Source organism: Protopterus annectens, chromosome 6.part0 (assembly GCF_019279795.1).
Source record: "Protopterus annectens isolate FY-2018-M chromosome 6.part0, PAN1.0, whole genome shotgun sequence".
In the NCBI taxonomy this organism is placed as follows: domain Eukaryota; kingdom Metazoa; phylum Chordata; order Ceratodontiformes; family Protopteridae; genus Protopterus; species Protopterus annectens.
Genome location: NC_056737.1, coordinates 1,626,310,759 through 1,626,323,924, shown reverse-complemented (window position 1 = coordinate 1,626,323,924; position 13,166 = coordinate 1,626,310,759). Strand labels below are relative to the sequence as shown.

The 13,166-nt window shown below is 39.6% G+C and overlaps 1 protein-coding gene across 1 annotated transcript in view; it reads right to left on the bottom strand.

Annotated features, from left to right (window-relative positions):
- The window catches only part of DNAH7 (dynein axonemal heavy chain 7), a 4,771,155-nt gene that overhangs the window by 2,058,032 nt on the left and 2,699,957 nt on the right, over positions 1 to 13,166 (bottom strand). Inside the window, exon 32 of the mRNA XM_044073696.1 lies at positions 214 to 411. Within this exon, the coding sequence (XP_043929631.1) occupies positions 214 to 411 (198 nt within the window). The remainder of the gene's footprint in view (positions 1 to 213; positions 412 to 13,166) is intronic.

The window sequence follows — 13,166 nt, the reverse complement described above, 5'->3', positions numbered from 1 at the left end:
CAATCCATAGACAACTGCAGCAGTAAGAATGATGAGCAAGTTGGATTTATTCGGTTGTAGTAGAAAATATGTGGGTAAACTGACATTTGAAAGGTCAGGTCTTCTGATCCTGGTGTTTTACATATTATTGTCTTGATATTTTATAATAAAACTAACTGTTTAATTTAAGCAATTAACCTTATTGATAGAAATTAAGGAAACAAATATACATACAATAATATAGACACTTTTGCCGGTTCCTGTAGGGCCCACAAATATACAAGGCTTCTGATGAAGAATTAACAATTGCATCAGTGCAGTATACCGCACAGTGTCCATGGTTGGTATGATAATTTCATTAAATGCCATATCTTTAGAAACTGGTGGTGCAGAAAGGAGTGCATCAGTCCACTGTTCCCACCGGCCTTGTCCCTGGAAGACAACACATAAGAAAGTCAAATAAAGTTAATTGGTATATTTTATCAAATATTACTGTGCCTCACATGTTGCTCATAGTAAGCTTTTTAAGAAATCAGCTCTAGTACTGCATCTTGTTTACAAAATAAAGAAAAAAATTGCAATACGAATTAGCATATGTACCAAGAGACTTCAGGTTAAAGGAGTTCAAAATGCAGTGATAAATCCGAACATTAACTTTGCAAAATGTCATGAAGGTGAGAACAGTGGAAAGTTAGTCATTGAAAACAAATAAAGAACCTCTAATACAACCAGTTTCCCATCTTACCTGTCTGTTGATTTAGATACTGATGAAAGTTGACAGCAAACTAACTCTTCCATGTCCCAAAAAAGTGCAATGTTTGTTCTATGCATTCTTAAATTCATAGATGACCTCTGAACTTATCTTCACTTTGGGAACATGACTCCATGAGTCCACTCTTCTGTTTCTGAACTTATCTTCACTTTGGGAACATGACTCCATGAGTCCACTCTTCTGTTTGAGAAAAGCTTTCTGACAATGTCCATGAGCTACCCCAGCCTTTTTATTCTTTCAGTTATGCTCTGTGATATAGTAGCCAAAGCTCAGAGGACTGACAAAAGCAACATGGGGAAATGGAATACAGGGAATGTGAAGTGTCTTTTTTTTTAATTTTTTTGCATGTTTATGACCACAACTGCAATTATATTTATGTGGGAAGGCTAACTATGGAACACACATATCCAAGCATGATAGGTGATATGGATTAAAATTACATTTTCTGCTCTAGAACATTACACTGTTCATTGGTTTGCTGTCATAAACGTTATATGATAAATGCACTTAACATTTAATGACTATGTTTGCTCTTACAGGCCTATGTGTAATAATTCTGGGTATCCAAATGTTCCCTCCTCTTTTTGTGCCCAACTTAAAATTCAGTAAAATGCATTATTATACTTAGGTGAAGTTGGAGGGAATAGGTGGTTAAAAAAACCCTTGTTATGAAATATCTGTCTTTGTTGGCATTCTGTTTGGTACTATTAGCTGAGCTGAACTTCTGTGCAATGACTAGTATAAATAAAATAATATCTCTTATTTTAATAAATGCTGTCTTCCTAAAATTTGTACATTCCAATGATGCATATAAGTATTTTGGTTATGTCATCCACAAATTCATCTTAAGAAAGATGAATATAACAAAACTGAAAGTTATGTACTTACTATAATGACAGATGCTTAACATCACACTCTGCAATAACTGGAAAGGCCACAGAAATACCTCACTAAAAGAATCACAGCCCTAAAGCAGATGCCCTATGTTGACTGTCTAAAAAAAACCCCACCTATACTCTGTCGCATATTGTCTACTCAGAGGCAATCTCTGCTTAACATACAAGGCCATCTCAAACCCAGAGATGTTGGACATGCTACATTTAAAGAAATCCCAGTCCCTCAGAGACACACACTCCAGGGATATAAACCTTGTCATCACAATGAACAAAACATGCTGGAGGGATAGGTTCCTGACCCAGAGACTCCGCAGACTGGAACAGACTGCTCATACATGTCAAGCAGAGCGCCTCTTTGGCCCTCTTCAAAGGGAACCTTGATGATTGGATGGGAGATAGGAAATTCACCCCGGGGATCACGTCAGTTGCCCTGCTAGACAGGAGTCTAGGGAAGTAAATACTGTGGGAAGAAATAGCCAGGGAATTGTTATGACTAGGCTTGTATAGGCCCTAGGGCCGATAGCCTAGTACCAACCTATGAACCTATGCTCATCTAGGTCTCTCAGTTTGTCCTTGCAAAACAGTAAGGTGCTAAAAATAGGTAGCTTGGAAAAGACTTCAGGTTTAGGTCTACCAGCTCATTCCAGGAATAAGATGGCAATTTGGAAGTGAGATGGTGAGTGGAGTATAAGTGGACAGAGAGAGACAGTAAGGATCTATTTTTATGGTAAGTACATAACTTTCATATCCTATATTGTACCGTCTATCCGCTATTTTTGGAGACAGAATACCTAGTTACTTTCTTCCAATGTGGCATCTCGGCAGGATATCCATGAGAATGGTGTAACCAAAAGAAGCTCTGGACCTCAATAAGAGGTTGTGTTTGTAATGCTTGATAAAGATGTGCATTATTGATAATGTTGCTGCAGCCAGATCTCATCTGCAAATGAACTCCTGAAGCATGTCATGGAAGTCAAAACAGATCATGTGGAATGTGTTTTGGGTCTAGATGGCAATGGTTGTTATAAGAACAGTAGATATATATATATATATATATATATATATATATATATAGTATAGTCTGAAAACCATAAAGATAAGGTGCCTTTAATACTTTATCTCCTAATTTAGCTTTAGAAAAGGATATAAAAAGTTGGTGATGTTGCCCTTATTGATTTCGTCCTTTAAAGGTTAAACCTGAGCTGCCTGTATACATCAAGGGAAAGAAGATGATATTTTCCTTTGTTAGAATAATTTGTGAATAATCTGGCAACTGAGTAGCCTGGTTTAAGGCTGTCTCTGAGGCTACTCTGGGAACATCTGTTGGATTTGGTCTAAGGAAAATCTGATTTTACGAAAAACAATATACAGTTTTTTGCATGACAAGGTATGAGACTCAAATTCTTTTTGATGAAGAAACTGCAAAACAAAAATAAGGTCTTCTGAGAAAGACATTTTAAGAAGGAACTTAATGCAGGTTTGAAGGGTGGATCAATGAGAGCTTGAAGAACTAAGGTAAAATCCCATGTAGAATAGGATCTTTGATGGCTAGTCTGAGGAAAAAGGTGCTCTTAAGGACTGCCTTACATATCTTTTCAGAGACTAGAAAATTATAATTGAGAACTAGATGAAAGCTTGACTTAGCTACCAGTTGTACTTTGATGGCGGAATAACTGGCACTGGTAAAAAAAAGGCAAGCTAAAAAAAATACAGAGCAGAGGGAACAGAGAGGTTGTGTATGGGTCCAATCCATGCCTCTCAACCTCAACACAAGAAATCTGGACAAAGCCTAAAATACTGGGGGCACAAAGGCCTGAAAATAGGGACAGATTTTAAATATTGCTCTTATAAACCTAGAAAGCTGCTAGAATAACAGGATTTGTGTTAGCATGTGTTTTCTGAAGGATATGAAGTCTGAAACTAAAATATATGCAATATGGTCATTATTTAGTGACTTAAATCCTTCCTGATTTGTCAGATTTTGTCAGGAAACCACATATTTTATGAGGAATAGACCAAATATTTGATGCAAAAATCTGGACATTCTGTGAAAATCTGTACAGTTGAGGGGTATGGTCCAGTCCTCGACTGACCAACCATAAAGAGAATCTTTTCCATTTTTATACAGTTTTTAGTGTATTATTTTTGAGAAGCAGCCAGAATCTGAGTCAGTCTAGGGGAAGGGTTGGATTAATGACCATCACTGAAAATGGACAAACCAAGTGATTAGTTTGAGGGAGGTAATATCTGGGTGACGCCTGCCAGATGGATGAGACAGAAAGCCCAGATGAAAATCCAATGACCATAGACATTGCATTAGATGAGACCAGAGCACTGGGAATCAAAATTTCCTGGTTCAGAAAGGGAACATGAGGAAGACTGTCACCTTGCACATGAATGATTTTAATAAAAATGTTGCCATCAATTGAAGAGGTGGGAAAGCGTTCAGAACTCTGGGTGACCAAGGATGGGCCAGAGCATTTTGGGGTGTTTGTCTCTGTGGAGGGGGAAAGAGCAAAGCTAGTTTTGGTATTGTGTGGGGTAGCACAAAGATCAGAGCAAGGTTAACCACAGTGGCTGAAAAATTCATTGGCTCCTGTTGGACTGAAGTATTACTCAGGAGGCATGCGGATACACTGACTGAGCCTGTCCACAAAACAGCTGGTCCATCCTGGAATGTGCATTGCCATTATAAAGCATTGTGAAGACATCATCCATTGCTACATTCTTGTGGTCTCCAGGTTCAGGGAATAAGGGTTCTTCCTTGCTTGTCTGTTTTTGTATCACATTATAGAAGTATTGTCTGTATGGATGGAAATCACATCCTAGGGCAGGAAGTCCTGAAGTTTGCAAGGTTAGGCAGACCACCGTCATCTCCAGAATGTTGAAGTGAAGGTAAACCTCTTGTGATGACCATGTTACTTCGACTGTTCTCACTTCATAATGTCCCCCTACTCTAGAAAGAAGGCATGAGAAGTAACTATAGTTGAAGGTACAGGAGGAACAAAGGGAGGGGGGCCAGATGCACCACTTCAGATGGTTTTGGTAGATGGAGGACGACCATATGGGGTGATGCAATGGATTAACAGACTAAGCCCACTGAATTCCTAGTGTACATTGAATCACTCTCATATAGTACCTGGTGTGAAGCCCTAGTATGCGTAAGGCTGCCATGGTGCCCAGATTGTAGAATAGAATGGAAGATGGAGGAGAGTCATATTTGAGGACATCTTGCACTTGCCACCTGAAGGACAGAAATCAGCCTTTGTTTTGTGGGAGCTTCACTATTTTTTTTGTGGTGACTAAGAGGGAGCCTATAAAGGTCAAGGACTGAGAAGGTTCCACATTTGACTTCTCTAAGTTTATCAAGATACCTAAGGACTGATACAAGTGAAGTAAATGGGTAATTATCTTATGATTGGAGCAAGAAGTCAGTTGTCAAGATACAGGAACACTCAGAACACCTGCAGCCTGACATGTGCTGCAACTACTGATATGCATTTTGTGAACATTTGGGAGGACTGTGATGACACCAAAGGGTAATGATCAGAACTGGTTATGACTGTCTTCCAGGTAGAAGTCCAGCAAAATTTGGATGCAACATGATAACAAATCCAAAAGGAAGAAAAAACAGAGTCTTGAAATGCCAAAATAAATTTAACCTATACTGTAAAGATTAAATTTATTTTGACAGTCTTTTTTCCCAGGGAGTAGTGGCAGAACCTTCTGGGTAGGTCTGTGATCTTAATTTGTAAGCAAGCATCCCAAAGGTCTGTTGAGAAAAGTCAGTCCCCTTCTGGTAGGAATAGAAGGATGGAATGTACTATGACCATTTGGAATTTTGTCTTCTTCACATGCAGATTTAGCTCACTGAGAACCAGAATGGGCCTGAGGTCCTTGTTCTCCTTTGGCACAAAAACAATCCTGAGTAGACTCCGGATTCCTTCTGGTCTGGTGGGACCTTGTGGATGGCTCTTTTTTGAAGAAGCTGAGGTGCTTCCTGACCTGCTGTCCTTCTTTGGTGCAATGGAGCATCTGGCAGGAGCAGTGTACTTCTGTGGTGAGATCTGAAATGACAGAAATCATGTAGCCTCTCCATATAATACTCATCACCCATATACTCTCTGTGATGTTTGAACAAGCTTCTGGTTAAAGAAAAATAATATCCCCCAACTTCTTCCCAAAGGAGCAATCTAGCAACTTTTCAAGAACACTGGAAGGGTTTTTCCTAAAAAGGGACATCTGAATCCTTTTTTCTATGTACCTACTCTATCCCTGGGCTGCAATCCATTAAAAGGACCATCCTGTGCTATGAGAGTGGGGCCTGAACAAAGAGGAGTCATAAGAAGAACACTGGGATTCATGAACTAGAGTTCCCTTGTAACCCTTCTAGTTCCTGGAGTAGGATCTTTGGGAGACTTCAGATTAGATGTTGGCAGCAGATATCATCTTTGCCTCTTGTGCACTATTCATCAAAGTCTCTTTTACCTTGGGACCAAACAAAGATAATCTACTGTAGGGGCATTCAGAAAAGGATGCCTTAAAGTTGTCTGCAAAGTCACATAGCCACAGCCAGGCAAGACAGCATAAGGAAATATGGGTTCCATTGCAGTAGCTGCCCCATTTGCCTCAACGGAGTGTAGCCTTATGGAAAGATTGCCAATGAACAATAGCGTAAAAAGCTGGACTTCTATTTGATTTTTTTCTGGTGTGTGGGAGGAGGTGTGTCTGGAGGGAATCCAGGGTTTTTTCAACTAGATCCAAGTGTAACATCTCAGATAAATTGGCGTTTCGGTGTGGGGCTGAAGCCAAGGAGTAACTGCTTCCCAAGCAGAAGGACATGTGATTATCCTCTTAAAGAACTATAATGCCAAAGCAAACTCTGATGGCACTGAGGCAATCCCCACTTGAGCCATCTATGTCTCCAAGTAAGATGAGGCCAAAGGAACAGATGGATGCACTGTCTATGGCACACATTTGGAAGATTCTGAGACTGAGTTCAGAGTTGGCGTGTTAAGCAGTGAAGAGACCAACATCACAAACAGACCCAAACAGGTTGGTGCCAAAATAGGCTCCAAGACCTTAGTGTCAACTCTAAGGCTCTGAGACACATCTGGTTTTGAAGGTTTCACAGTCAAATGAGTTGGACATGCCAGCAGTGTCCATGGACAGGGAGCTGTCAGCTCCAAATGGGGAGGAACAATGATATGCCTCAGCTCCAAAGCCACTGGGACCAACAGGGGTAGAAGAGAAGAAGCATATGTCAGAGGAGTTGGAGGGCCTGCTCTATATTGTCTCCCATATCTATTTGGGCTTTCGCAAAGGTCCTCATCATTAAGTCCCAGTTGAATTTAACCACACTCCGGGTAGATTTAAGACATGAAACAGAAAGGGATCTGGAGCCCATAAAATTCAAGAGCTCCCTCTCTGAAGACCAGCTGCTCCCAGAGTTGACTTTTTTTGGGAACATATCATGTATCACTATGGTATCAGAGCTGACAGGTGTCAGCAGTGAAGGTCAAGGATTTAACAGCTCCATCAGACTTGAAGCTGAGACAGACAGATAAATAGACAGACAGACAGACAGATGGATGGATGGATGGAAAGATGGTTTGTTTATTTTGGGGGTCAAAGAAGAGGGCAGAGAACTAAGTGCCTCTTTTTCTTTTTTTCTTGGCACATTCTCTCTCCTTTTCTTTAGATTTTTTTCTTTGTCAGGAGATTTGACCTGAATTTTCTCAGCACTTTTAAGTGGCTTTGAAGAAGAGTCATCCACTGAGTCTCCTATGGTAGCAAGGAGGAGGCCTCTAAGTATTAGTCTGTTTTGATGATCCATTATAGATCTTGGGTCAAAGGCTTTAAAAATGTCACACTGGGCACTGAGGTGCTCTGGCCCCAAGCAGATGATGTACTGATCATGTGTATTAGGAGGAGGGATTTTATGTCCATACTTGGAACATTTTTTTAAAGCCAGAAGTTTTCTCCATAGTATGGAAGAAACATCTATAGAAAAAAATATGGGTATGATAAAAAAAATTAAGTTAAGGCAAAAAAAAAACTATGACAGGGAAGTAGAAAGAACTGACTTTTTTTGAAGAAGATCAAACAGGCTTGGGAAGGTCTTACTGCAAATAACCTGAGTAAAAAAAAATTAGCACAAAAATTGTAAATCTAAGCAAGCTTTATGCTATAACTGCAAAAAGAGCTGTCAAGATGAAGGCCTTAATGAAAGATATCTAATGTTTTCCCTGTGAGATATATGGTTTAAATGGATCTATGTCAAAACAATGAATTACCATAATGTCGACTCGCATAAGAGTGAGACAACGTCACAGAAAATTTAAATGAATGAACTCCCAGAACGGCGTATTTCACCTCTGGAAATGAACCACTTGGCCACCAATAAGTAAAACACAAGCCAAAACAAATTAATTCCACTAAAGTGGGGGGCATTGCCCCCCACACACACACCTCCCCACCACCCCAACTAAATATACCAACTCCAAGATCACACTACAGTGGTGAAAAGGGCAAAGTTTGCCATGGTGGCCAAGTGGTTAGTTTCCCGGAGGCGAAATACACCGGTCCGGGAGTTTGTTCATTTAAATTTTTGCTAAAGTCATCTCGTTGTTATGCGAGTCAACATTATGGTAATTCATTGCTTTGAAGGGAATCCATACAGATACTTATTTAAGGAAGTAAAAAGTAGTCAAAGGTAGAGAAAAAGATATCTGAAATAATTAAAGTGAAAATACTCTAAATATCCCTTATCTGAGAATTCTGGAGAGTAAGCTCTGGAGGATCACATCTGGTGCTAAAAATGGTAAATGACATCTGTGAGACCAACAGGAGCACAGTGCATTATGGGAGAAAAACGGAAAGCCCATGTACTGGAAAAGCTTCTGAGTGTCTGTTGGTTTGGATCCACCATGAGGGTAAAACCCAATCAGTGAGATGGATGGAGGGGCAATACAGGATTCAAAATCTATGCATCCACAGTTTACATGATAGCTTATAACAGGGCTTTGGAAAGAAATGCAATGCGATGTAAGCAAATGGAGCTTTTCTCCCTGAACCTCTGCTGAAAATGGGTATTAGTCAGACTTTCCGGGTAAACAAAGACAAATAAATGAATAAATAAACGAGTGCACAATTTACAGTCTTGTCCATAGCCCTAGATTCTTTACTGGGTGAGTGAGCATTAGATGTGTTCTTAGTCAGCTATTTTTTTAGTAGCCACTGCCACAATAATGGTGGAATTAACCATGTAACGTTTGGCCCAATTCTGTCTGTCAGTCCTTGGGGGAGTCTAAGAATTTTATCTCATCTATTGGGATCCTGCCATGACCTCCTGATAGCTAAATCAATTAGGTTGTCCTCAGAAGGGAATACCCAAGATGAAGAGGGGGGCTGAGCTGTCAGTCTCAAAAAAAAAAAACTCCTCATCCTGGGAGGGGAGGCCAGTCATCCAAGATCCCCTCTGCTGCATTAATTTGGGAATCTCAATGAAAGTGGTGCCTTCTGGAGAAGAATGGGGGAACCCTCTTGATCTTCCAAGTCAGTGTCCAAACCGACCAACTTTAATGGGGAGTCACTGTGCCTCCTTCCACATGTCCTTTTTTCTTGGAATGTTGGGGGGATGAGATCTGACTCTGCAGAGGACATGTCCTGCAGGTAAGCAGTGATTTTGACACCAGTTCTTTGGCTCTGATCCATGGATACAAGACTGGGTTGAGACAAAGACTACTTGAGGGAGAAGTGGACAGTACACTTGAAGGCAACCTCAAAACCAAAAAGGTGGAAGGCTTTGGGAAGGGGGGGATATCGGTGCTGATATCTTGAAGACTATCTTCAACATAGACAAGGAAGCCATGTGAGACAACTAAGAAGATAGCACAAAAAATATTGTGTCAAGATGATGGCCCCAAGACAAATTCAGCTCCGAGAGTTTCAGGGCCAAGTGTGTCAGATAAAATCCCTCTGGGACCAAGCAAGAAATGCCAGTCGGTACAGAGGAAGCATATTTCAAGTCAAGATTCAGTTCCAAAATCACCAGTTCTGAGATGAGACATGTACCGACTGGGGAAAGAGCTAAGATGGGAGATGCTGGGCCAGCCCTATCCACCATCAAAACTGAAGGGGTTGGGAGGGCACACATCTCTACTAGAGTCTTCAGGAATATCCACATCATATGATCCAAATCAACTTCTGAGGTACTCCTGTTTGACCTAAACAAAGAGGCATATGGAGGCCAGGAGGGCATGCACAATAGCTCCCTCTCAAATGAAGTCCTGCTTAGTAATCACTTAGGCAATTAAGCAGGGATGATTATTAGCTCTAACATGGATGGATCCAAAGCTAGAGAATGTGTCAGCATTGAAGCTGATGCTCACTCCTTGGGAACTTAAGAGCCAAAGACAGTTCCAAATCATCAGCTCTCCACTTACAAGGCTCACCTTTCTTTTACTATGTGTTTTTCCTTTTCAGCAGCCTACCTGCTTTTGTCAGCCACTGGATCAAGAGGTAACAGCCCCTTGATTATTTGTTTATTTTTTTCTGTCTGAAAAGTCACAAAGCCCAAATTCTTTACAGATGGAACATTCCAACTAAAGATATTCCACCCCCCCAATATATCACATATAACTCATGGGCGTCTTGAGGGGAATGTTGCGGCCAAATGTTTTGCACTGTCTGAAGCTTTTCTCCTGATTCTTGTCCATTTCTAGAAAGAGAAAGCACACACACACACACACACACACACACACACACACACACACACACACACACACACACACAAAAATAAGCAAAATTTAAGAGTTAAGTAATCAACGTGAAGTACAACACACGAGAGCCAGAATCTAGCTATAAGAGTTAAAAATATTATAGCACTCCTAATTATTCTATAACACTATGTAAGAATAACTACTATATCCAAGTTTAACTATATCCGAAGTTTAACAATCTGTTATCATCTTACTTAGTAATTCTAAATTTTATTTTTTTAAACAGAAAGAGGAATGGCAACAGTGGAAATGACTGTGGAGACAAAAATAAAGGAGCTCAGAGGAAAAATTTCCTTAAGGACATCAAAGTGACTAAAACAGACCAGTTACACAAGGCGATGAAGAAATAAGTGAAAATCTGAGAGAAATTCTGAGAAGGAGCACTTGGCTTTGCAGAGGTGACAATCCACATTTGAACACAATGGTGGCAAACGAGATCTGAGGTAGCTTCACATACTAAGGTATTATGGGAAGACAAATTTAAATGGGCTTGATGCTGAAACAGTAATTTTGCTGGCTTGGATATGACAAGTGGTTTGAGGAACCATTATTTGGATGATCAGGTGGATAGGATGACTAGGATCTCAATATTATTTTCACTGCTTAGTTTTTTAATGGCAGATACAGTTCTAAGGATAGAAATAAAACTAGACAATCAACTAATTGCTGTTCTAGTTGCACATGCTTCTGATTATCCTCTGCTTTTGATCTACTAAGCTTTTCAACAAATCCTCCATGACTGAATACATAGAATGAAACATAGCAGGAAAACAAAATTATCATCAGATAAATAAGCACATAACAGAATGTCAGCAACTCCCAGCAACAATTTTTTAATGGAAAGAGTTTGTTATCAGTGTTACCTGCTTTCCAAACACAGGACACACTGACACACACACTGACACTGACACACACACACACACACAGACACACACACACACACACACACACACAAACACAGAGTGCACCTCACAAACTGTGAAACAACACCAACATATCATAATCTTAAGAAGACAAATTTCTGGTTTCACAAAGTTCACAGCGAAAAAAAAATAGCTCCAAAAGTTCAAACATTTGTCAGCAGAGAAATACTGAAGAACTGATATCTGGCAAATCATTGTCCAACCTGTCCATGTGTACATTACCAGTGTCAACTATGTAACCACTCTGGAGCCAGAGATGTATAAAAACACAGGTTTATTTTTAAAGATGAAATGAGTACTGCCAACGTTGGAATTACACAATAACATTAGAGATATTTACAATACCTTAGATGCTAGTTCTCAGTCTTTACAGATAATTCTAAACATTTTATTACACACACAGGCCCTTTTCCACACATAACTTAAAGTTCACAGCTCCAAGTCTGCACTAGCCATCATTCCAGGTCTTCACAAACTTCAAATGATCTTACTTTACATAGGCCCCTAATGGACCATCTACTTCCACGAATCTCGAGTCTTCAGGCAAAGTCCTGTGATGAGCCCCCCCTTGCGGGACTAACTTCTTGATCTCCTGCTTTCTGAAGGATCATACACATAACACTAGCAGAAGGTTATAATTCAAAGAGAAAAGGGATGATCATGAAGCAAGGGAAACATTCAAGAAATAGAGAAAGAGTGGGATTTTGGATGCAGATCCTTAAGGAGAATAATTACAACCATACAGAATATTCTATTCATAAAGTAGCTGAAAGTATTATAAGAACAAAGCCAATACAAGAATGGAGAGTTTGCCAATTGCCATGACTGCACGCATGGGTACAGAAAATAGCCAAGAGGGGGTTGGAATTTACTGGATTACCCTGGCAAAAGAACCAAGATACTGGGAGCAAATAACTCAAGTAGGAAAGGTAATACAATGGGATGAGGCCAAGAAGACCTTAGACTGCAGGCTAGAGACTGCCTTCCCTACCATGGTGTGAACTCAGAATACAGGCAAAGAGAAAGGATGGGGGAATTTTAAGTGGAATACCTACCCTGGCAGAGTTTTTAGTTGAATTTAGAATAGAAGCAACAGTTAAACAAGGATATTAGTAGGGGAAAATTAAATATTGAATTATTACTATAAGAATTGATCAGAGTTGATTAAAAAATAATGGGAAGAGAGACTGGAAATAACCAGCAGTCAGAGAGAGAACACACTCATGCCAATCTTTACATAGACGGAAAAACTTATATATATATATATATATACATATATATATATATATATCTATATACATATACATGTACATCATTTATACAACAACTGCAAATGCAGAGAATAATGGTAAGGACATAACTTCTATATGAGTGTTATGTTCTTGAGCACAGTGGAACCAAGGTTGCCTCCTCCCTAAACCTTGTCTGTACCTTATGATGAATGATGAATGTATGTATGACCTTTGAGTCATAAACATAAGTAGTACAATCAGTTAACCATTTGGAAAAGAGTCTTTTTTTAGTAACCTACACCCTTCCTACTATCAGCAAAAGGCTACAAAAGTTGAATCAGATTTTCTGTGATCCTTTGTTCTATCAAAATAAAAGTAAGTTTATCTACAAACATCAACTATGTATATACTCCATTTTTTGTTTTGATTTTTGAAAAAAAAGGTAATTCAATGGATTGATATTGTTATTTAATATAGCAAACTTTTGGGAGAAAAAGGATGTAATGGCTACCAAGAAGAGGGTCTTCCACAAACAAATACATGGACAAAGAGAGGGAGGTTCAAAAGGGGTTCATCAATTT